At 35.7% G+C, this 26,754-nt stretch overlaps 1 protein-coding gene across 8 annotated transcripts in view; it reads right to left on the bottom strand.

The window, feature by feature from the left end:
* ATP2B2 (ATPase plasma membrane Ca2+ transporting 2) overlaps positions 1-26,754 on the bottom strand; it is a 432,424-nt gene that overhangs the window by 50,298 nt on the left and 355,372 nt on the right. For all 8 annotated transcript variants that reach the window (XM_074879694.1, XM_074879691.1, XM_074879693.1 and 5 more), the window contains 2 exons: positions 6,296-6,537; positions 5,494-5,728 (listed from right to left, as the gene is read on the bottom strand). In XM_074879694.1, the coding sequence (XP_074735795.1) occupies positions 5,494-5,728; positions 6,296-6,537 (477 nt within the window). The remainder of the gene's footprint in view (positions 1-5,493; positions 5,729-6,295; positions 6,538-26,754) is intronic.

Raw genomic sequence — 26,754 nt, 5'->3', positions numbered from 1 at the left:
CCCTAAATTTCATTTTTGCTTAGATGAAACTAAAGGCACCCCAGGACCCCTTATAAAGACAGAAACCCTTCACAGAGCTACAAGAAACTGAACTGCCTTACTACAAAAGATAGCAAAGTCAGATATAAAGCAATTATAGGTTGCACTGGTTCTTACATTTGGGGCAGCAGAGAGGTGCTTGAAGTAGACAAGTGACAGTCTGAGAGGAAAAAGATTCCCAATACATGAGCATGACTTAGAGAAGCATCTGAGTATTAGGCAGTGATCCTAAGTAAACCTCCAGGCAATTTGAAGATTATCCCACAAGTTCCAAAGACCAGGCCCTAGATGCTTGCTCTGCAACGTTGCCTAACACTCTCAATCTATGTAATGCATATATAAACCACATTTTAATAAATTTCCTAAATACATACACTTGACCACTCACTGCAAATTGCTGCTACATTATCAGCTGAGCTTCTTCTGGTGACAAACGTGTAAAGTAATGGGATTGTCTGACTGTGATGAATTATGTCAGCAATTGTGTACATAGAGCTGTTGATGTTCTACAGAAACTAATAAGCAAAAGGTATGATTATAAAAAGAATTTTTAAATAATTATCAACTTTTTAAAAAAAAACAAACCTATTTAAGAAAGTGTCTCAAAATGGATATTACTGGTTACAATAACAAAGCCTCGCTATATTCTACAGTGCAGTTTGCTGATCGTAACCTCCACAGATATAAGCGTACTGTAGAATTCAATGCTAACTAAGGTGGATTAATCTCATCCATTAATACAGAAAATATTAAGAAAAGGAGCCACCATCTACAACATCACACTGTTAATTTTGTGCATTTCTAGATATTTAAATTTTCTCTATAGCCACAAGTATGTGACACTGCTGAGGGCAGAACACTGCCTTTTACATGACAACCACCGCTCTGATGCAGTAAGGCAAATGCTGGGCTTCTAATGATTTCATGGGGCCAGAAAGGCTATATATCTCGGACTGAAATTATACACCCTTAACCATACTGTAGATTATGATTATTCTAATCAGTGAATAAATTTCACACCATGCTTCTGCATCTTTATTAACGGCAGTTGTGAAGCTTCTGTTTTCCAAAATGCCTCACTAAACTAACACCTAACTGAGGATCAGACTCGTACTTTTCCCATGACTATGAAAGAAAATCAGTCCCCTCAGACTGCATCCACCGAATATACTGTTTGCAGAATGACTCTCTGTCAATACGGATTATAGAATCAAGAGCAAAACGAAGGGACAGAGGCTTATCTTCCCATTTCCTCATCTCTACTAACTGAGAATATTCTTCCCACAAGTTGTATCCTGGAAACATTACTTGGACCTGAAGCCTTTTAACATTATGAAATATACATCTGTGTGGGACATACAATCATATTAAATCTATTACTAAAGTAAATGCCTCCAAATTTACCCAGTTTCCACATTAATAATCCTGACTGTATCCCATTTGCCAGTTTGGAATGCCCTTAGTATCCACTTTAACTTTTGTGACCCTCATGCATTGGATATGACAGATTTAGATGACTATCTGTAAAACCAGCACATTGTATGAACCATGAAGAAGAAAAATAAATTACAGTGCAAACAGAAAAAAAGGTCTACTCACAGAAAGTGCCAGTCCTATTAAATAAGGTCATGAGAGGACAACCTAGTTTCAAATACATCTCAAACTCACATATAACTAGAGATTTTTTTTTTTTCTTTTTTCTATTCTATTTTTCTCTTCTCTCATTTTTTGGACAGCTGGTGGGTGGTATCTGATTTAATACTGTGTACAGTAATTACAGTTAAAATATTGTTCATATTTTTTGATTGCTGTAAGGAATAAAGAGTGTTGGCAGACTGAGTGGGCAGTGGAAGCAGATACTTTCCATCAGTTTTGCAGAGCCTAAGTATACATTTTTAAATTTTCTGGTTTATTTTCTCTCTGTAAAGAAAACCTTCTAATGCATGCATGCATGCATAAATTATCCAATGCAGGAATATCTATCCAGAGTCAGGTGACAAATAAATAGGTGACATTTGGAAGTGATTTACGTTCATCTCCCAGAAATAACAGATTGTAGGCGTACATTGGCAAATCAGTGTAAGCCAGTACAGACTCATTAAAACCAATCCAGAAAGACTGTTAAAATCAACAGAGAAATCTCTACAGGAACAAGACATCGTTCTATTTGTTCTCTCCTTGCCTATTTATCAAATTTAAAAAAAAAAACAAAACAACCCACACACCAAATAAAAACTAAATATCAAGCAGGTAGTTCAGCTGCTGATAATGAATAAGCTAGTGTCTGAATTAACCTAAATATCCAAGGAATTATGCAAAAGTCATGGGTGTCCAGTGGTTACACTCCAGATAAAGCTGGTCAGTTGCTGGACATCATTGTTGAATGATTCACCCAAATAGTTTCTTTTAGTGTACAGAATGAAATGCAAGTGGAAGAAAGCTCCCAGCAATATCTTCAGAACAGATGCAGCACTCTTATCTCTGAAAGCGTGCTAGCATGACACCACTGCCACTGCAGGTATTCACATACTTAAACACTCCAAGGATGCATACGAGCAATGGGCCACGGGAGCTCTGTGGAAACAAGGACGCTACCATTTTGCATGTGTTAACTTCAACAATCATTTTACAGAAAAGGAAAAAACTGAGCCTTCCTCAGGAAAAATGGGAATGTAATTTAAAGGAAACTAAAGGCTGCCAGGATGGTGACACTGGATTGTTTCATTGAAATTAGCTAATCTATCATTTCTGTCAGAATAAATTCTGATATCCATGAATACTGAGAATATTAATAAAACAGCAGTTATAGTAATATTTCTAAATTTTAATGTTCTTTTTTAGCTACAGAAAGCACTTTGAAAATTCATTAACTCTGGTGGTGACTATTTAATAAGCAGGCTTAACTCTGGCAAAATAGTACGGTCCCTTGTAACAGTTCAACATCTTACTATTTGCACCTACAATGGTGACTTCACCATTGGAATATATGTATATTACGATATTCCCACTAAGTCAGATATTCCATACCTAGACAGTTTTTCTCAAATTTATGGTTCTGTTCTGGCATGGGGTTTTTTGGTTCATTTCTTTCTTCTAAGGTACTGCTACTGCTTTCTACCAATGTGTAAAGTAGTAATAATTTAAACATTGTTTTAAATGTTCTCATGATGTTATTACCACTTTGAAAGAGTTAAAAGGGACAAGGAGAAAAAAAAAAGATCCCCAAAAATAACTGTAGATATGTCCGATATTTTGTAAAATTCTGAAATGATAAAACATTTTATTGTGTGTCTTGCAATGAAGTAAGAAGTGTTACTGCATATTCTGGTGTTGAACTATGAGAAATTCCATACATTATTCAAATAATTATCTAGAAATAAAATGTTTTCCTGCCTTCATTTTCTTTGATCCTTTACATAGAAGACAGACTTGACCTCTTTATTTTTAGCAACATTATTCATCTTTACCTCAAGCTCCTAAGAAATTATTCCCTATGAGATGAGAGCAGTTCTCTTATAAAACACACTCATAATGATCATATGAAAGGATAGTTTGCAGCTATTTTCAATAATAACTGCAGAGCCCACTGCTGCCCATCCCTCAGTCTGTCATACCACACATAACCTTGACTTAAAGTTATTTCCTAACAACATGTATCATGAACCAATTCTGAAGGGAAAGAGGACTGATTCACAGTTCCAGTGGCCACTGACAGTTAAAAACTTTCTGAGTTTACATATATGTGAGCTAGAGCATTAAGGGATCATTGCAGACAGAACATTTTAAGAATGTTTTTAAATATTTTTAAAGACTTGCAACGTCAGGTGTAGGTACAGATGGATTACCAGCAAGAGACCATCTGATGACAGATAAAAGTGCATGCTGTTTATCTGATGATTGTGAAGATAAGGAGTTTATCACACAGTTCTCACCTATGCAAGGTTTACTTTCTATTATAATCTTCTTGATACTGAAAAAAACCCAAGAAAGTCCTTTATCATGCAAAGCATTGTTATGCAGTTGGTACCTGTAGTTGTAACTATATCATGCTTCCAAAGTTACAGCAGTCAGAAGTATGTAAAAGTCTACTTTATAAAGGACTTGGGGAAATAGATTAACTTATACTTTTGATGTTTTAGTAAGAGAAATAATTTCCTAACATGTGTAGCACTGCCACCAGTTCTCAGTGGATCAAATACAAACATTTAGATGTGATTAAAAAAAGATCCAGCAAAAATGTAAATCAGACAGAAGAATAAAAAAAGACATGGGATTGGTACCAAATGACTTACTTTTTGCAACATCAGAACCCACTCTTTTTGTATAAGAGAAATTTGAGTTATCTTCCAATGACCTTACTCCAAAGCAAACCACAGCCATTAATCATCTACTGAAATAACAGCAGAATCGAAGAGTGGATTTCTTGGAGCAAAACAGGAGAGCATTAATCGTTCCCCCATTTGCAGGAGGTGCTGGGGCAGGTGCTCTCACACCACAGCACACGGCTGCAATGTGCCTACACAGCAGCCCTGGCCACACACTCACAGTTGAGTCAGCGAGAAAAGCACTGAACAAAAATATGGAAAATGCCTGCAATTTAAGCTCAGCACTTTCAACTTTGGGACTTACCTTCTGTCACTGTTTCTAAACTATAACATTGAATTAACTCCACTCTCAAGATTATCAAAGCACCATATACACAGGTCAGAAACAAAGTTTCTACTTCTTAATCCGCCCTTTGAATTACTGTAGAAATATAATTTACAAGTGTGGTAGCAGGCACATGTTTCCAGTGTGCACACCCAATGCTGACCTTCTTGGTTTAGTTGAGTTGAAACGTCAGTCATATTTTTACAAGCAAGCCCTTTACACATAGCATCCATGAAAACTGCAGCCCTTCCATGGCTTTTTCTTGTCCAAATACACCATTAAAAAGCGTTTTCCTGAGCAGCCACCAGTTACAATCTTAAGACAATTAGTAAAGTGGCAACTGTTACAATAAAATACAAAACTCCAAGACTGTGTGCAATTTCTGTGGGAAGTGAGCACATTGCAATTATAATCATGGCAACTGCAATCACTGCATGTCTTTTCTCTACTTTCACAGTTGCGCATCACTGCATTACTTAAAGAAAAACTCTTTAATGTTTGGGAGCATAATAAAACTTCTGCTGATCAGGTCTCCTGTATACTACTCCTTGAGAGAAGGTTAAGTCATCTCAATCCTGTAGTTCAAAAAGCCCTATTGTGCTTTACTTAAATATCAGTTGATTAATAGTTGATTTTTATCAAGTTAATTATTTGACTTTCTATCAAGTAAAGTCTATTTCTAAACTCACTTCCATCTTCTTTGACAGAGCTAATTAAAAAAAAGATAAAAACTTCTAGAAATCTGTAGTTCAACTTATGTTCAGTTCTCTGAGAAATGCTTTATAACATAAGAATTCGATATACCTCCGGCCTTACTGGATCTTCAATGCCAACAACACAAATGCAAGTCAGGTCAGATAATATGTCATTTTCATTGTCCCAGTCGGGCTCTGGGCTGCTGTTAAAGTCTCGGAAAGCAACACAGATAGTTCTCAGTCCATCACAGGCCATAGGTTCAATCACCTTCTTCACCATTTCGTCTCGGTCACGTGGTCTGAAGATACGAGGTTCACCAGCTGCATTGAGGATCCTGGAACATCTTTTTTATTTATGGAAAAAAAAAAACCAAAACAAAACGTTGATTGTGTATTTGCATGACTGCTGAAAAGTATTTCTTTGCATCAGCTTGTTTCATTCAACACTTGCCTTTTTTGATGGCAAGTTTTAAATTTCTAATGTAAATTTTTAGATTAAGCAAGAAGATTCACTACTGAAATATCAGAGAATTTGTTTGTAACTTATTACAGGGACACCAAGAGCCCTTCATCCATTATTTCCTCAACACCTGTGTAATTAATCAGCTGACAACTTAAATTGAAAAATCCTTGTTTTCCAAATGGGTTGAACGTAAAGAATCCATGAGTAAACTACCAAACACAGACTCAATTTTTTGGCTAGCCAATGATAAGAAAACTAAGCCAAACAGTTTTGCAAGAGTGAGCACTTAAAAAAAAATTAGAAAAGAACAGTAACAGCTTATACTACTAAAGTGTGTCTAATTTCTGCTGTAAGTAGCAAATTTCAAATATCAAAATTCCCACATATGTCTTGTTAGTGTCAGAATGTTTTGTGTTTCGGAAAAACACAACTAATCCATTGAACTTACTTCTTCAGAACAATTTCAGAAGCTCCTTTGCTGTACATTCGGAAACTACCATCTGGCATTTTAATGACAGTACTCATTGACTTTCTGACAGAGTTGAACGTGTAAACTTTATAGAGTTTCTCTTCGGGGATGAGGTTCCGAACAGGCTCATAATCCTGCTTCAAATCCAGGACAAATCCCAAGAGGCCACACTCCGTCTTATTGCCTACCTGGCGAGGCAGGCCACCCTCTTTTTCTGGTGGCTGGAGAAGAAAAAATTCTATATGAATTTCTCTAGTGATAAGCAGTATACAATGTCTTCTGAACAATTAATAACAAAGTTACAGTGTACAGTTTAAGATCTGAAACTCTAACTGTGCAATCATGTGCTTTCTGATTTTTAAAAGCTAGCAAAAAATCCATAGAGCTTTAACAGACTTGAAGCAGCTATTCTCACAGTGAGGAAAATGTCTCTAGACAAATAGCTACATTTGGCCTCTTGCATTTCTTTTCTTTTGAATTAGTCATTGGCAGTTGAATAGCTTGTGATGGTTAAGCAATATCTCATTAAAAATGAAGTAACTTTCTTCAGGCTCAAAAATAATTAATTCTCATTTGTCACAAACAGAGGATTTTCTTTTCTCACTTGCCTACAATTATATTGTTTCGCTGGCTTTTGTGGTTATTATGGTGAGTTAAAGAAAGATCTGACTTTTTTCTACCAGGCATTTTTAATGTAAAAATAAATCTGCATATAATCGTAACAGCAAATGTCAATTGAAAAAGGAATTTCCAACAATCTATAAGATAATAGTTGTACATCTAAAGTACCTGTTTCCAGAATGTCCATACTTTAGACTGCTGCTTGGAGTAGGCTAAACATTTTGCAACTCCTGACAATTCTCAGTCCTTCTAGGGACAAGGAAGGCTTTACCTTCCCATTCAAATTAGAAACAAAAAACCACACATTTAACTTACAAACTTTCTTGGAGGTGTAATACACCCCAAACAAAAAATTCCTGTGTTGTCAAGACTCCAGACTGACTTAAAGTGACCAGTGTGAACTACAGACTGCTGATAACTTAAATTTTCCTGTACTCAGTAGAATTAGAAAAGTGTTGTTTAAGCTAGGGCTGAACTATACTTACAGGAACCAAAAGAAGGTTAAGTCCTTTCACAATTTTAGTTTGCACTGAAAGCAGATTTTGATTTGCCTCATGACAAGACTGTAAGTAATCATTTTCAGCATGACTTAAACTTTTGCCTCACATTTTGCAGAATTAGGACTGCAGGACTATATTCAGAATCCATGTTTAATTTTACTATAGACTTTAAAATCCAGTCTACTTCAGAAATGGGATTCCTAAGTAGACAGAATTCCCTACGTTACCCCCTCAGTGTGATGAGGGGTAATGTAGGGAATGATTACAATTGCAAATCAGTAATCCAACTTAGCTTTGAATTCTTGCAACAAGTATGGCCACAAAAAGGGAAAAGGGGACCTTTAAGTAAGCATTAGTAAGAAAGTATTCCAGAAAACCACCAATTGCAGCTGGTTTAAAAAATGAAGGTCAGATAGATAATAATAGAATGGGCTAGAACTGAAGTAAGCAAATAAATGGATTTTTCCATAAGAATCATCTTTGTATCACCAGGAAAATATATACCTGGTGACAGATAGATTAGTGTCATTTCTTTGTCAGATTATGGTGAGCATTTATGGTGAGCAATAATCTAATAATTGCTGTCTCAAAGAGATTTATGCTTCCAAAAAGAATTTTAATGTCTTTCTTCTATATGAAGCATCATTTTTACTGAGTTATATGGGTCACATCTGTGTTGCTATGACATTTTAGCATTGCGCAGGGTCAATGTAAAACACTGACACTCAGCAAAAATGCTAATACGATATATTAATTTTATTATATGCTATAACAACTTGCCCTGCTATAATTCCATTATACTGTGATGTAACTTCCCTCTGGATTCTCAAATTCACTTAAGAATCCCTAATTCAAAACCCAAGTGCTTGTAGTTATGTGCATCTGGAAGGATTGTTACATTCAGGGGACATGAAAATCTCAGTTAGGAGTCAAAGAATACCATTTAAAATACAGTTTTGTTAAAATAAATAAGGTTCATTTTCATGACATTGCAGGCAGACAGTTCCTGAAACATGCAAAGAACTTCAGGTTTCTCAAAGCAACAGATCAACTTCACTGCCTGAGTAGTGATGGTAGGAAAGACTGATTTCTCTGTGCATATCATATCAAACTCTTTCCATTTTCGATCTAAATCCTCATTTATTCTTTGGTTCTCTCTGCCACTGAAGCCAGTGATTCTTGACACTGACTTAAATGTGAATGTGATCAAGACACTACATCCCTAGACAATAGTTAATTTAAACATACGATTTCATCATGCCCTGACGTGGATGGATATTGAGAAAATAAAAATCTACCCACATTTCACAACATATAAAAATAAATATTAGAGTCCTAAAATTATTTTCATTTCAACAGAAAGTAGATCACGCCCTCCCTCTTCTCACTGTAGTCTAAAAATAGATTTCTTTTAGTGAACATCTTTTGAATGCAAATACGTAAGCAAGGGGAAAAAATACCAGTGAAAAGAAAATGAACAGACATTTCAGAAAGGTTTCAAAATCTAACAAGTGGCCACCTCCCTCTAGAGCAGCTGCTGTCTCCATATTTTTTCTGCATTACATTATAATAAAGCATATGGTGGTGAGAGCTGGCAAGAAGCACTTCCTTTCCTGTACTGTTTCAGATCAAAATCTATATGCCAAAACTAGTCTCCTTGCAGATTGTTCTTGACAATCCTTTGCAGAAGCTGCTGGCTTTTAAAACTTCCTACTGTGCTGTATCTAAATTTATTTCTTGCTGAAATCTGCAGTTTATGGCACCTGGAAAACAATTAAAAGGACAGCCCAAAGGGGTTACTTTTGAATAATTAAATAGGAATAACTTCACTGAGTCCTTGGAGAATGAAAACCCTTTGACAACATATGAGAAAAAGCCTTTGAGCTGTGATTTGCAAATAGGAACTTTGAATGCACTGTTTCTCAAGAGCTCAGTGAAAGATGTTTTGCTAGTCACAAGACAGCTACATACTGTACAATCTTCTACTAGGAAAAGACCGATCCAGCATGTCCCTCCAATAACGACTTTCCACTGATCCTCGCAGAAAGTTTTCAAATGTGTCTTCCAAGTCTTTATATTATTTACGTAGTAATAATATTTCAATTGTAAGTAAATACTTGCATGTAAAAAACTGCAGGCAGATGTCAAAAAAATAGTTGTGACAACTATCAAATGAAAATAGGTTTCTAGGTCAAAGTACAGCTGTACTATTAAGCCTTAAAAATACCAACCTAAAAGCTAGTATTGACCTGATACTGAATTTGGATTACAAAAGGAATTTTCAGAATTATTTCACTGGAAAATAATTGACTAATAAAATGGGTTAAGAAGGAAGAAAGATAAAACTGTGGGCAAAACTTAAAAAGGTGCTCCAATTTTTAAAATTAGATTAGGAAATTATAATGCTTCCATTTTTACCATAACACTTACTAAACCTCATTTTTCTCATTGCCCCTTTTGATGTGAAAAGAGAGGACCTGGCAAGAAGATCCAAGTAGTCTTTTCAAATTAAAACATTAGGATTCCATATATTATCTGAAGTCTTCATTTGTTTTATGTTATTCTCCTGCGTTCTACAGATATAACTACTCCTTTAGAATAATGATGATTGTAAATATACCAGTTTTATTAGGGTAAAAAATTAACTTTGCTAGAATACTATATCCATATTGAATGTTCCATTTCAACTCCATTCACAATAGGCAGAGGAAAATACAGTTTTAAAGTTAAATTGCAAAAAATTAGCACTCTATTTACTCAAAAAAGAGAAAATGGCCCAGGATGTGTGCAGGAAATTTCTGTGTATATTTAAACACTGTATGTGTAAATTTAAAATAACTAAGAAGGATGAATGCTGTTCAAACCATGTAATATTTTTATTTTTTGATTCCTACTAATGTAAAAAGGAACTACTAAAAACTATAGTACTATCAAATTCAGAGATATTTCCTCATTACATAATTTGAACCAGTGGTTTAATGGAAGGCAACTAAAGCAAGATTAAAATATACTACATTTATAATCAAATGTATCAGCTTTTTGTAGATACAGGTTTATTCAACTGACTTCAAGCTAAACCAAGACAGATTTAGAAATTACTGTTTATCTTAGAGAGAAACTTAAAAATGAAAGGAGTTCTTTTTAGCCAAGGATTAAGAATCTAAAACTTTGCTTGACTAAATAAAATTTTCAGTTACAAAATGGAAACGGTTTCGAAAGATGTGTTGACAGTAAGAAAGCAGTAATACTAGACATCAGCTGTTCTAGTTTTCATTTATGATTTCTCTGGGATCCTGTTAGCTACAGAAGTTCAACAGTAACACTGTTTTTTCTGTCTTTCACAGTATGACCATTTCCACAGATCCTTCACCTCAGCTATAATCTGGATTCTGGATGCCAAACAACAGAAACAAATTTGCTCTATCTTCTTTTTTGTTCTTTATTATTTGTTCTAAGAGTATTTATTGTTTTCTAGCAGTATCACCCCTGCATAACGAGACAGGAATGCACATCCCTGCATAAGAATGCAACAGAAACTTTGTCAAAGCCTGTCTGGAAACAGGCTGGTTTTGACATGCAAAGATTCTCTTACAGAAATTTTTTTTACACTTTCACTTATTGTTTAGAAAACTAACTTAATAATCCAATCCTATCTGACTCTTCCCAAACAATACTGTGGAACTTTCCTTTGGTTTTATTGAACTTCTGCCCACATCATACTTCCAACACTGTCTGAGCACACAGCATACTGCTGGCTTTCCAGGCAGACCACAACTGGCATATTAATTAAACACATGACCAGGATAATACTAATTAACCAAACTCCAAACATTTTATTAGAATTCTTGAAAAATCTTTTTGTAGATTAAAACAAAGCAAAATAAAACAGCACTCTAAATTTCACTACAAATACTTGGTATCAGCTCTGTATTGTTAAAATGGTATGAATTTACTTTCACAAGGTCTTTATTTAGGCATAAAAATTAGTCTTATATCTTGTGCAGATTCTGATCTCTGATACCCTGGAGGACACATCTAGAATAACATTATTGACTTGACTGATGAGGAATATCACAATTTGTCCTCAGACTGTTTGAAATCTTACGTAGTTTTTTCATGTTAATAAATTGCCTCTGTTTTATACAGAGCACAGAAAGTAACATGCTTGCTGATAATACAAATGCTATTTTACAACTCAGCATCATCACTGCAAGGTACAATGCTGTTGAAATTCAGTTAAATTAGTCAAAAGTCAGTTTGAACTGGGATCAGCATAAGGGATTGAAAAAGAACAGTTAACAACTTGGAGCTGGTTGCATAATCATTTTGGCATCAGAAGAAACAGACTGCATTAACCTTACATACCGTTCTGATCTCACTCACAAATATTTAAAGCTCAACATTTAAAAGTTTTAAGGTTTGATGGGGATTTTTTATTCTTATGCACACAGCTGAGTATACTAACATAGGTGTTCCCATTCGCTTATACCCTGCCTGTTCATCAGAAAGTAAAATTTATCTCCTTTTTACCTTCAGAGGATGAAAAATTTTTATACGCTAAACTGATACAGATCTCTTCCTTTACTTCATTTCAAGCTCAAGCAAAGCATTTCAATTCCAAAGAACTAGAGGTCCACACCCCTTAGGGATGGTGACCTTCTAAATTCCTGACTTGGATCAGTTTGCTCCATAATGCATAATTTTTTGGGTCCAATGATTACACATTCATCATTTTAAAGCCCTATGGTACATACATTTTGAATCTGGCTCTAAACCAGACAACAAAAAATGTTTGGGAACCATTTAATAGATGTTGCACATGCTCTGGCAACTAAGACTGGCTATATTTCCTAAATATAATAGGATTTGTGTTTCACACAGTACACAATGGTGTTACACAGTGCTGCACAGAAGCCAGTAAAATATTGTAGGGTGGCATGTAATATGTTTTGAGGAATGTTAATATAGCTCATCTAAAATAAAAAAGTTATAGGCTTAAACAAGTAATCTGATTGTGAAGAGTTTCTGACAGGGAGGACACTCATGGGAAAAAAGAAAACAATCACCTCTAATGGCAGCATCTTTTTTGGGCTCAGGGATTATCAACAGCATGTTTTGTAGGAAAAAGAATCGGACGGGAAGAATCAAACAGAAGGTGATGGGAGAAGGGAAACTGTTTTTAGTACATTTCCCCTTTATTACCAAGTCTCTCCCTCTTTCTTTAAACACTTCCTACATGACTTAGACACTTAAACATTCACAGCCAGGAGGACATGGAGTGTTTGAATTCAAAATCAGTGGGAGGAACAGGATTAGGAAAAAAATGGGTTTACACTGATTTGTATTGGTAATCAAGCACATCCGCAGTATTCCCTAGCATAAAATAGGACTAAAAAAAAGGAGAATGTGGGGAGGGAAATAATAAATGGACCACATAAATAAATAAGTATCTGAAATTTCATCAGTGCTGCCCTGTATTGATGTGTCCCCCGTATTTCTGTTCTGAAAAGACTGGAAAAAGGGATATAACAGCTAATTCCTTTTGCTTCCCATTATCCACAGAACCCTGATATCCACAGCAGCTTCATATCTTGGGAGAATGTGCACCAAGTAAGTCACCTCAAGTTCTCACTGTTTGCTGTAGGCACCAGCAGCCACCATCATACGCCTATCAAAATCAAGGTAATTTACTTCAAATCCTGACTGACAGGCACTGATTTGTTTGCCTGTCTGATACACATTTCAGATCTAGTCAGCCTAAAACGAAAGCACTTGAAAAGTGTTTCGGTACTCACAAGAGAGATAAAATCTGAAGAATAAAATCAGAAATGTAAACAACATCATTGTTTATTAATAAAGTTGTATGTTTGTAAGTTGTTGCTTAACACTACTGGCTGGTGAGGCTGCCTTCTCACTGAACCAGCTACTCTACAGCCCCTTAATTACTGCATGTTGAATGCAGGCAGCAGTCTCACATCATTCAAGACCTCTACGCTACAGTAAAATTGTAGTCTCAAAGTACATTTATATTGCATGTCAAACCTAAGTCAGGACCCCGGCTTGGTGGCAGATCAAATTTAACAAAGTCAAAAGATAACCCTCAGATCTCTCATGGTTAGAGACTGACCAGGACATCCTGCTGAGCTCAGTTATGCTGTCTCAGCAGGAAATGAGTAGCAATAGAAAAGCAGTTTAAAAGACTTCCCTAGCCCTGATCAGACATGTGCTGCACCCTCCAGCTGACATGAAGCAGACTCCTCAGATTAGTGGCAGCAGTGTCATTTGGCACTGCTTTCCAGCACAGGCCCCTATTTTGTTACTTAACAACCACTTAACTATCAGATCTGCTCAAACTTCCTAGGAAATTGGTAACAGGAATGTTTGACTCATTACTGTATAGGGTGTAAGAAACAATATATTTGTGCAGTAGTCGGAATGATGGAATTATGTAGGTACAACTGGCATAATTAGATCTACCACAACAGTTGGAGGATATTCAAACCCAGGCTTCCTACATCAGATTAGCTCTGATTCAAGATAATTATTTATTTTTTAGGAGGATAATTATTTCATATTTTTTTCTATTATCTGAAGACAGATCTGAAAATGATGCAACAATCTATTTAATGAATGCAATGCTGCGATACCACGTAATTCTCATTGCAAGCGCTTGAGGTGGATACCAGTTTAGTCAGATATAACATTATATATAAACGGTGTATTTCACATCTCTTTTTGCCTCAAATAATAGCAAGGCAATAATCATATCAAAAGAGGCCAGCTGCAATTATGTAATGTATCAGTGTGACATTTCCTATCAACATGGCAAAGTTAAGAGAGCAGCAGTGATGTGGCTCAGTGAATATGGACTCATGCTTGTTTCAGCTCACATAACAGGAACAAGATAAAAATGATACTATCCATAAATTCCCTCAAGAGTGATTATGAAAGAAGATGAAATCATGCATGAAGAACAGACTGAAAGGCTGGTGTGACAGTCTCTACTCCTTCTCTCATTGACTGTTACCTATTTTTACATATAAAGAGAGCTAATACTTTGCCCTTAATTTTAATGGAAAATAATTAAATTACCCTTTTAGTTTGAAGGACAAATTTAACTTTGATTCATTTGAATAAAAAAAGGATAAGGCAAAAAAATACTATCGCAAACATGAAAACTGCTACTTCTTCTCACTAGTTAAAGGTAAAAGATGGATATGTCAGTCTGTACACATTTTTCACTGAATTACTGAGTACTTGAGGCTGGCAGGTGGGCACCTCTTCTGGGTGACCATCTCAGCCCAGTGCCCCTGCCGAAGCAGCTTCAACTACAGCAGGTTGCTCAGGGCTGTGTCCAGTTGGATTCTGAATACCTCCAGGGAGGGAGACTCCACAGCCTCTCTAGGCAACCTGTGCCCGTGTTTGATCATCCTCACAGTAAAACATGTTTTCTTATGTTTAAATGGAATTTCCTGTGTTTCAATTTGGTCTCATTGCCTTTTTGCCTTTTACTGAGAAGAGTCTGGATCCACCTTCTTTGTTCCCTCCCATCAGGTATTTATACATGTTGATAAGGTCCCCTCTGAGCCTTCTCCAGGTCGAATAGTCTCAGTTTTCACAACCTCCAACTTGCACGTCAGGCACTCAGCCCCATCATCCAGATCCTTAATGACATGAAACAGTACTGGCCGCCCTTAGTGATCACTGGGATACACCATTAGTGATCAGCTTCCAGCTGGACTTTGTTATCACAGCCTCCTGAGACCTGCTGGGCTTCAATCTCCCTCACTTGAGGCAAGGTTTCAATCTGCCTCACTATCCACTTTGCTAGTCCATACTCGATCAGTTTTTCAATTCGCTCCCAAGAACAGAGGATGCAAGTTAAAAATACAGATGAAACATTTATATCGTCTGTGCATAAATTTTCAGACATGCAAAATGATGACACATATGAACAATCTGCACTAGACATGCAAAATGATGACACATATGAACAATCTGCACTATTCATATGTGAATATTACTCCTAGATATAAAGAACTTGTTAGAATGGATTAGAATAAAAATTGCTATTTCTTTCATCTTCACAACCAGAGAAAAAGTGGGACAGCTATAGTAAAAGCACTATTTGAGATACATAAACATAGTTAAATTTAGCTTTGTTAACTATGTAATTAATTGAACTGGGCACAGTGCAAGGATTTCTGGTTCCAAATTATGAAAACATTAACTGATAACTTTTTATAATTAATAATACCTTTTTGTAAAGTCCTGCACATGTAACTGAACAATACTTATTCTAAGTATCCAAACATTGACATGTATGTTATACTTGTACCTTCCAGTTCATTAGCAACTCCATAATCAAAAGACGTGAGTTATTCCTTTTCATTTCCTGATCCATTTTGCTTCTCTAATTTGAAATTTTTCCTTTTGTAATAAGTAGTCTACATTTAAAGATCAAAATAATTGAAATAGAATGTTGGATGTCTTTTATTTTAAAAAAAGAAAAATAATTTTTAAAAATCTCCCAATTCCAAATGACAACAATTCAAATGACAACAGAGGTATATTAATACACCACATTACAGTGCAAAGAATGAACTCTGCCTTGTTATGACATTACTGATTAATCACAGTTATGATTAGGATACTCCACTCTTAAGTGTTTCCAGATGAAACTGAATTTTACAGACACAGATTTTCCTTCACATTTTCCCCAGAAGCATCTTGGTATATTTATTATACTATAAGATGTTATTTGTCTGTATGTAGGGACTTTCATATTGTTATTGATCAAAACTATTCATATCTTCCCTTAAAATGTATCACTTAATAACAATTTTGCTCTCAAATTTTGAAAACTATGTATTCCATTTTCAAATCTGGACACTAAAAATCCCCACTCTTGTCCTTTTGCAGAGTCACATTCACAGGGAACTGGCAATTGTTAAATTTATACTAGTGCCATTCCAGCTTTGTTTAAGTGCAGCAAGAGCTGTTGACAAGCAAACTATATAATCAAAATAATTATACACAGCAATTGTTATTAACTTAAATTTACAACTCATTTACTTTAAATGTAGTCTAAGTACAAGGTTTCAGTTCTAGCTAGCTATAAAGAAAGAACCAAGAGCATGTTTGTCCCCTATTATCAATCTTGTTAGAACACAGACCAGAGTGACAAATGTGTCTTTTCTAAACCAAATAGATTAAAATTAATAACAGATTAATAGATTTTATAAATTTCTGATAATTTGTTCCATATATTTGGCAAATGCTCTATTTCCATGAACGTTAAACGAGCTGAACATTTTTAAGTGCAAAAGAGAAATTGCACTTATTTGCAGAATTGTAATTGGCACCTCCATAACGACAACCCAAACATCTGCTACCTTGTTTCACATCTATTAAACTGAGGTTTTACTGCATGCTGATATTAGACTGGCTTCATGAGTGTTGCAGACAAACAGAGTGTTGCAGAGAAAACAGAGACAGGAGACAAATTGTATAAAGTTGAGCTGATCAGGTAGCGAAAATTCAATTTCAAGGCAACATCTGCAGTTTAAAAAGTGTATTTCCAAATTAGAACCAATACTAGGGATTTACATGGGGTTTGCTATCATTAAAAGCATTAACGCATCTGTTTTAGGGTTGAAACCTCATCCTTTCGATTTGAGGAAATAGAGATAATGGGGGTTTTTTAGTTATAGCAGAGATCCAACTAGAAATTGTACATTTGGAAAATGTCCTCTGAGCCACTTTAATACATGCTTTAGTCATCTATCAACAGTCTTCTCCCTAGCATCTCAAGGCTTTCCCTCACCAAGGTTGGTATGAAAATCTTATTCAATGTTTCTGAACATGTCATTACCAAAACTCCACTTACACAATCTTCCTCACTTTTAATTACATAACTCTTTTAATCAAAATTAATCATTTTTTAAAAACACCTCCACTGATAGTTTGAAGCGCATCTCACACATGCTCTCTACTAGCCATTGAACATTAATTTCAGCCACAAAGTTGTGAAACACACATTATGTATTCCATGTTATCTAAATATACCAACTCTCATTTTAATTTTCATTCTCTTCTCTAAACTTTTTACTGATTAGAACTGGAAATCTCGTAGTGCACTGTAGACATTAAATCATTGTTTTAGGCTAATGAATTGAAAAAAAAAAACCCAGTGCCACTATCCGAAAAATCTGTACTGTGATAATGATCATATTGTATAAGACTTTAATCATTACATTAAAAAAACAGAAAATGCATGGCCTGTACATTTGCACATCAAAAGCCTAAATTTCAACAAAAGAAATAGTATTTACAGGTAACTGATTTGCACATACAGTCTTCATTTGCACAAAACTTACCAATACTTTAGATTTTCTAATTTTCTATTAAATATATCTCACATAGGAAAACTAAATTTCTAGAAAGACCAAACAAAAGCAAAAATTAGTCTTATTACTGTCTTTCTGATTGTAGCACAATTGCAAACAATTTCTATAGTTTAAGGAGCTAAATTTAGTAAGTGCAAAGCAAATGTAGCCACATGAAACGTAAAAAGAAGTTTTTTTCTCTTGACTTAAGCTACTGATTATAGCCCATCATAATTATAGATGTCTGTTAATAGTGCTCATTTCCAGAGTAAGGAAAAGGGTTCTTCAAGCATCCATTTCTAAATGAGTCTAAAAACACTAACAGCAGCTATTTCACTTATCATACAAAATGTACTCCTCTTTAAATCTATACTAGCACATATCAGCTGAAATTATTTTTAAATCGGTTTTGGTTAGTTAGGGGTTGGTTTTTGGGGAGGCAAATGCATGAGTTCAAGTGTATATAATACGTTATAGCAATGCTTATCTAGTATTTGCTCAGAGGGATTTTTTTGCATGATTGGTGGGGTAATGTTTGAGATGCATTATGAATTCAGTCCTCTGGCCAGTCCCTCTTCTTGTCAGGATACTAAGAATGATGCCTTTGCTGGGCAGAATAGCAGACTGCGAGACTGCAGCCAATTTTTATCTGATTATTCATTCAGAAGGAAATGGGACAGGAATGATGGAGAGGTTGAACATCCTGTCCTTCTTTACAGGAAAATTCTCCCAGAAAAAATTGTCTCTCACCTCTTCCAAATACAGCAGTGAGCACTGTCAACCCTTCTTTGAAGGGAAGTGTAAGGTAACTTAATTCTCTGCTCACTTGGATAAGTAGAAACCACAGAAAAATAACAATGGCATAAGAAATACGCAGTGGAACTTTTTAACATGCTTAATGCCTTCATTCAGTATTATGAACAATGAGCTACATCTACACCTACTGCCCAACACACATTCATAATTTCAGATGGATGGGATGTCCCAGTGTCTCCATAGGGACTTGCCAGTAGCCGGCCATACTCCTTTGCTGTGTGTGTTTGCACTTAGACACGTGGGACAGGTTTGTAGTAGTACTTATTAAAGTTGTCCTCATTTTTCTAAAACTTCCTCCTAGAAGCTTAATTTCTCCATGCAAGGTGTCTGACAAAACGGGTCTGTCATTTCTTCAGTGATGCTAAGGAACAGTACAGTTTTGACTATGCTACAATACTCTAGCAACCTCTCTGAAAACTTTCCATTTCCTCTGCTAGACTCCAGCTGGGAAAAGGATTTTATGTAACAGATGCCTTCTGCCTTCTGTCCATCAAAGTCATATGCCCCTGAGAAATCAGACCCATCAAAGTCATATGCCTTTGAGAAGTCAGTGCCCCTTGCAGTTTGCTCAGAATCTGTGGTTACAGTTCTTCAGAATTCCATCCATTTTACAGATTTTTCCGGCTTAGCTGGCACCATGTCTAAAAGCAGAAAGGCCATCATTTTTGGACACCTTCCCACACTCACTTGTAAATAACACAGAAATATGATTGATTGGAATCCAGAGGAGCCAAGAGCTTCACGTACAAGAATAGAAAACTGGAAGCATGAAAGAAAAATCAGGACTGGGGGCTACCTGCAGAAGAAAGCAGGAAGTGGAATTTAAAGCACAGTTTTTCTACTTGCTGTATATTTAATACCAACCTTCTAGGACTAGCTGTGACTTAGAAGAAAAGTAAAAATTATATTTTGCTTACACTAACAGAAATATAACAAATCTTATTAAGTGCAATTTCATTCACAAACAGCAATGCCAAGTCAATTTAAAGTCTTTTTCAAGTCTGTAAAGTCAGTCCTGCACATTTATTGCTCTGAAATTAGAAAGGTGTTTTCTGTCATATACTTCATTGCTGATATGTTGTGGGTTTTCTGGGTTGGTTCTCCCCCAGAGGAATAAACCACATTGAAGATCTGAGAGTAAAAAGAAAACTTAGTAAAAACTATATTATATTATATATTTATGTAATATATATCTGAAAGAAAATTAATGCCATATTTCATTGAGGTGATTCACCCACCACATATTTTCTAATAAGCCTGTTTGTATATCTTTGATTATAAAGCCACTCCCATTTTCTATAAAATTGTGATTATCGCATTTGAAATTATTATCTTCCTGTTCCTGATGCTAGGGAACACAAAGAAAACCTACATTGAAACAGATGTGCCTGAAGTAAGTGGTTTACACCCACTCATGTAAAAACAATAGCTCCCATCAAGAAAACATGCTCCCTGATAATATCCCCTACAAAGTGTTAACACTAAATTCTAACCAGCATATCAATCAGCTCCAAAGTCTGATGACTTTATCCCAGTAGGGTATCATAAGCATGAAAAGAAGTACATATTAAAATTGTTCATTGTGCCAACATATTTTATTTAAAAAAAAATGCGTCCTAAAAATCATCAGACAACAATAAGCAATATTTCTGTATCTAGATTAAAACACTTGCAGGAAATGTTGACTTTTAAAGGCTGCATTCATCAACAGGTGTATTTGGAAATAGCTGGCAGTTATCCCTGTAAGTGAATCATCTTACGTCAGTACAAGATGAGTGGAAAACAAGAACATGAAAGTAAGATAAATAACATAAAAGAAAATCCTATGCAAGGTAATAGGACAAACATTTGTTGCATCATAGCAAGTTTAAAATCTAATTTACTCATTTTCATACAAGCAAGCAGGGGGAAAAAAAAAAAGCTAATGTGGTAAATGATATTATAGTTACAAAAACTTCCAGGTGACTGTCAGTCCTGTTTATAATCTTGCAGTGATTATTTATTCCAACGGGAATAAACGGTATCTGCAATTACCAAAATGTGAAGGCAAAGGACGGTATTAAGGAGCTGTTTATTACCTTGTTTTCTATCACATGAAGAAAGAAAATAAAGAACTATGATTTCTCTCTATCATAAATTTTTAGCTAGTATGGGAATAATTTGTCATGCTACATTCTACAGTGCGGGATTATTTTATTTACCCTTCTTCTCTTCCTACGTTTATTTGTTGCTGAGGCAGAACAGCCACCTCTTTCTTTGATACAAAAGGAGACTAGGAACTAAGGAAAAGAGTTGTCAGGAGCTGCAGTCCTCCTGTTGCCAAGTTTGTTTACAATTACAGTTTACTGTATAATGAGAACTTCAGTGAAAGAACTAGCTCTGAGCACATTTATCTCACCTTCTCTACCTGTAATATTTCTGCCATATTGTGGGGAAATCAGCCTTGCCTCTGACAATCTGGCCACTAGTGAAAATATGCAACCTTCCAGAGTTTAACAATGTCAGTAGCAGATTTACAGGACAGCCCTGCTCTGATCTCTGCTCCCTAATCCCTCTTTGCTTAGGTAAATCCATCCCACAGCCAACTGCCGAGAAGCTTTCTGGGCAGCTGATTCCATTCTACCCCTTACTTAAAACTCTCAAAAAAAGGAGACTTTATTAAAAAAAGCTTTTTGCTAGCAAGACAAAACCCCTGCACCCCGAGGGCAGAAAGTGCGTGACTGGGATAACAACATGTCTGATGCTTTACACATTCAAGTAGTCTTTTCTAAACACAGTTATTTGAATTATTAACTCAGTAGCTAATTTAGTGAGAAAAGCTATATTTGTACCTCTTATTATATAAAAATTCAATGACAAGTGATGTGTGAAGATCATTACTCTGCTAATTACCATTCCTAGAAGCAGAGACAATTAACTACATGATCTATTATCTCTAATAATTATTATTTACACAGTAAATAATATGCACACCATAGGTTGGTTTTTTCCTGCCTAGCTTATTCTGAGAAAATGCTTACCAAAGACTTTGTGAAAAAGTTTAAAAGAAAATATTGTTGGGAATTTTTTTTGTGATAATTTTCTTGCTTATATATAGAAAGATACTTTGACCTGCATTGTCTTGTCCCATCTATAATGTATATCTACATTATACAGTTATATAACATTGGGAACAAAATATGGAAAATTAGATAAAGTTATAAACTTACCTATAATGGTAATAATTTTGCCTATGAAGTAAAAAATCTTACAAAATATACACATTTTTAGAAATCAGTTCGATCAAATTTAAATCAAGTAAAATACTTTTTAAATTTTAAATGGCTCAAATGCACCATTTAGCTGGAGATTCCAGACAGTATTTTAATGTCATCACTTGAGCACTTCAAAAACAAGAGCATATACAATTTTCACAAATTTCCATTACTAAACGAATGTGCTGAAAGTAGCCAATAAAAGATTTACAGTACTATCCTTTTCCTCATAAGACAGCCTTACTGACCTAAATCCAACCCTACTGAGTTGGAAGATGCCACCCTGAAAATCATGCATTGATTTTCCGCATGATTTTCTGCAAATAAGATTCTCCTCTGTATTTCTCCTCATACTGTATATTTAGTAATTTATTGTACCCCTAAGATTTCAGAACACAAACTGGAAAACCTGGAGCAGAGCTTCATGAGTTCACACAAATCCATTTGTTATTTTTCAGACACTGAAAAAATTAGTATCTCTGAATTACTACACAAGTTGATCAATGTAACAGTTGAGGATTTGCCTCTCAGTACATTTGTCTGAAATTTTCTGGATGGCTTTTCTAGAAGTAGAGCGTTTTGCCATTCCAAACATATTCCATAGTGACAGCGCAGGGAGATGATTCAAGCCTGTTGCTCCCTCCTCTTGCCTCCCTCATCCAAAGCCAGATGCCACTGACAACAAGCCAGTCCAATGTTGTTACACTGGCTAAATTGGAAGAATTCATCCCAGATAGGTTTCTCACTGTTTACTCATTTCCGGTATTATTATGTAAGGATAAAACCTTCCACAGATCTATCCTTACAGCAAATGGCTGTCAAATAGCACCCATCCTCCCCATCCTTAAAACACAAATTATTGAAATGTTGACACATTATCTAAAGGTAGAATTTATTTTTGAGCATTGCCTGAGGAAAGAAAGCAGAGGTAAAAAAAAAACCCAAAACATTACGAAAGGTGGTCTCTGCTCAGACTGTGGCCAAAATTCACTCCAACCCTTCTATACCAAAATTAGTAGTGCAAACCTCCCTGTGGACAAAGCTTGCAACTCTGTGTGGAAAAAACATGAAGCAGTGAAACAGGGAAAGACACACAGTTGTGAAGGAGGAGCACACTGTGAAGAATATGTGCAAGCTCTGCTGCTGCCAAGTTATAATCATCTTTCCTCCTTATATTACCATTTTACCTTTTTCCCGCTCAAAGTGCCCTCATTGCAGCATTCTGTTTTCTGGAGTTCTCATTCTTTCTTCCCCTGCCTCTTCCTCCCCAGAGCTGACCTGCTTTCTTAGAGGCAGGTCAACCCTGATGGACAACTTGCCTGTCTGTCTGATAAATGACCCATCTTTCTCACAGACTTCAAGTCAACAACTGCCGCTGCCAGTTATATTTGCGGCTTAATGTTAATGGTAGGAAACTACAGAAGGAATAAAACAAGAATTTAGGCCAAGCCATTAACTTGGGTTATCATTTAATGTTATCATAAATGAAAGCTTTCCTCAATCTATCCTTATTAATTTTTTTTTACCACTTCTGTCCCCATTTCTGTCCTCATTTTTTGTGTACGTGTTTTTGTTGGGGTTTTCTAAAGTATCATCTATTTTAACTTAAAACATTGTTAGCAGCAATGAGTAAACCAGATAAAATAAAAGATGACCTCAAGCTTCATGTACAGTAAAAACAAATGGCAATTTTATCTGTATTTTAACACAAGAAACAAAGAGCTTGAGAACAGGTTTTAAGAAAACCATACCCGAGAGTAAAAATATCTTTCCAATTTCAAATATCAAAATAACTAAAAATGTAGTTTGGAGGATAAAAACTATTTTCTCATGGTTCTCCTTCATTTAAAGAGAATTCTAGTGACATCCAATAGCAGGTTCATTTAGCATGACTGCCCTTGGCAGACAGCTACAATAAAGTACAGGCTCTTTTGCTGTTGCCTCAGGAAATATAAATTCTGATGATTTTCTGTTGATAGGTATGGCATAATCTGATCTATTGGCTTTGAGCTTTGTGTAAAAATGAAATAAACAATCTTTCCAAAACAGTTAGGGTCTCATTCTTCCATCCCATTTTGAAAACAAGACTTCATCTAAATACAAGACACATAAATATATGTATATACACAGATAAAAGAAAAGGTCTATGCTCTGTCAGACAAGCATTAGGGAGCTGCAAGCAACTACTGTTAAAAAGACAGGACATTTCAATCCTCTTTTCCATCCCTGATAACTTTAACTATTAATGTGGGGACATGTACAGAAAAATCTATAAACCAGCCTACTACTACTCAAATTTTTAAATGATTCAGTAGGAAACTTCCAAATATGCATATCCCCCAAAACAACTTTAAAGCTATTTTCAAGAAGGCCTTACTATATTGAAAGTGATGAAATTATGAAAGGTATAAGGAAATGACAGTAAATTTCTGTTGACTAAATACTGTGTGTGCATATATGTATTGAGGCAATTTTTTAATCCGGTTAAAAAAATTTTAAAATAGACAAGATTAATTCATGTATTTTGTAACTGAAATCCAGTCTTTACATTTGATTTTTTTTTTTAAAAAAAAAAAAAAGGGCAAGAGAGAAGTGTATTTTGAACTTTGCATACCTTTTTAAAGACCATTTCTGACAGGAACATTATGTCTCCCAACAACCCAGACAGCTGTACTTCTTTTGGATCCACATATATCCTTCACAAATAAAAAGAACCCTTCACCTGGCTACTACATCCATGTTCTCAATACCCACAGTAGGTTTTAATCCATTTCTACAAACCAGCTGTTGTGCTAAAATTTTGTTTTCCATTACTTTTACCATTTCACTTTTGTAGAATGTGATTTCTTTTATGGTTTTCATGTATTATGGGTTACCTACTTGCTCTGCCAGCCTCCCTCCACCCCTTTTCTCCAAGAAAGTATGAAGTGCATTCATTCCAGTACTCTGCATCAGACAATCAGTCAAAAGAACTATTTATTCTTAACAATAAAATTTTGTGCCAAAATCTCTTGAACTGCTTTCAGTATAAAGAAGTTAGAAATTTTGTTCCACTTATTTTAACAAGATTGTTCATTATATATTCAGGAAAAAGTAATTACACAAAGCAAGAAGGTGAATTAACACCTTCCTGTCTCTCCTGGTAAACCTTAATGGCTGTGTCTATGTTGCAGCTCCATCCTAGTGCTATGCACCAGGTACCCCTGCAGCCAGCCTGAGTCTTCAGCATCATCCTCCCACGGAGGGTAACCACTGCTCTCCCCCAGAAATAACTCCTCTCAGGGATGCTTGTGGGGCATCCCTGTTCCTCCCTGCTGGGGTTATTTGGGGCCCTCAAAGCCACCCCTGGAAGCTTGTGAGGAGAGGTCTGTCTGAGCCTACAGTGAAGACCCTCATCTAGGGCTGTGGTTGGAATTTGGGTGCTGGCAGCAACCTTGGTAACTTCACCATTTTCCTAGACAGATATTAGAGTGTCATGTGCAGGTGTTCTGCCATACAATAAACAGGTAACATTGCTTTCTCTGTTCTGGCTGCAATAAAATGATCTACTTTTTTTTTCTTTTTTTTTGCTTCATTTGCCCCTTGAGGCCTTTTTGTTCCAAAAGTTTTACAAGGTCACATTCATTACTTGACTAACATTTACTAATACATAAACTAACATATATTTACTTCACTTCCTAAGTTGGCAGGAGCTGTGCAAGGGAGCGAATGTTTTGCATTTTAGTGTGACATCTCCGTCTTTTTTACTCCAAGATCCTCAGTTAAAGGATGCTGCTACACTGTGCCACATACCGTGCAACTGCAGTAAATGATACTCCACATCGTCAGAACTGAAAACAGTCCTCCTGATGCAGATCCAGATATTCACCTAATACAGGCATAAGTAGCTTTTTCGCTCCCTAGGCACCTATCAAGTACCAAATGAAATGGCTGTGTTAGATCCTAACAATAACGGGTTCAGCTGGGTCTTTTCCACTGGTGCTGAAAATCACTCAAATACTAATTGTGATCTCTTCTTAATGAGAGCACACTATACCCATCCGGCAAGCATGTCATCTGTGCCCTCTGACAGTTTTCAGGAAACTGGAAGAAGAAATACTTTTCTAATTAAAACTGAATTTATGCAAACCAGAGCTCAATAGGAGAGTTCAGATCACTAGTTTTGGTATTTGGAGTCTCTATTTCAGTATTGCTCCAAGATATCCAAGGTCAATGTACTTCTGTTCCAAGTGCAATCAAAGTATTCCCAAAATGCAAATTTAGCTTTCAGAGTAAGAGATGCTTTACAGTCCTCATCACAGCTCACATGCAAAAATGTATGAAGTCTAATTTTTATTTCCATGTAGAAAAGCTATCTAAAACATGAACACTGGAAAAGAAAGGTTTTCTGGACAACAGCTTCACATAAACAGCCTGAAAGCAGCTCTGAAGCTAATGGAATGCAAAAATCAGCTCACCCAGTAACTTAATCCTTGGAAAGCCTTAAAAAGAACTATATTTAATGATGCTATTGTTCAGTTGGAATAATTTGTGTTTAATTTCTCAGGGAAATTCAAATCTTTTATTCCAAGCAGTGATATTATTTTCTTTTTATATTTTTATCAATGGTTCAATTGCCCCTTAATCAAAAGACAATGCAAGAGGGAATATTTCTCATTCAGCAGAGCATCTTGACTAATTTTATGGTCCCATATGTGATCACTCTGAACAGAAGTTCATACAAAGCGCAATTTACAGCATACACATAACTAGATAGCTAAAAATAGAATATGAAAAATTCAGTCTTAGCGACATAACACTTATATGCCCTTTGGGTTTGAGCTGATATTCACAATTTGATTAAATATGCTCTAAGAATG

This window comes from Strix uralensis, chromosome 10, assembly GCF_047716275.1.
Source record: "Strix uralensis isolate ZFMK-TIS-50842 chromosome 10, bStrUra1, whole genome shotgun sequence".
In the NCBI taxonomy this organism is placed as follows: domain Eukaryota; kingdom Metazoa; phylum Chordata; class Aves; order Strigiformes; family Strigidae; genus Strix; species Strix uralensis.
Note: the sequence above shows the minus strand (reverse complement) of the source record. Positions and strands in the feature narration are given on the sequence as shown.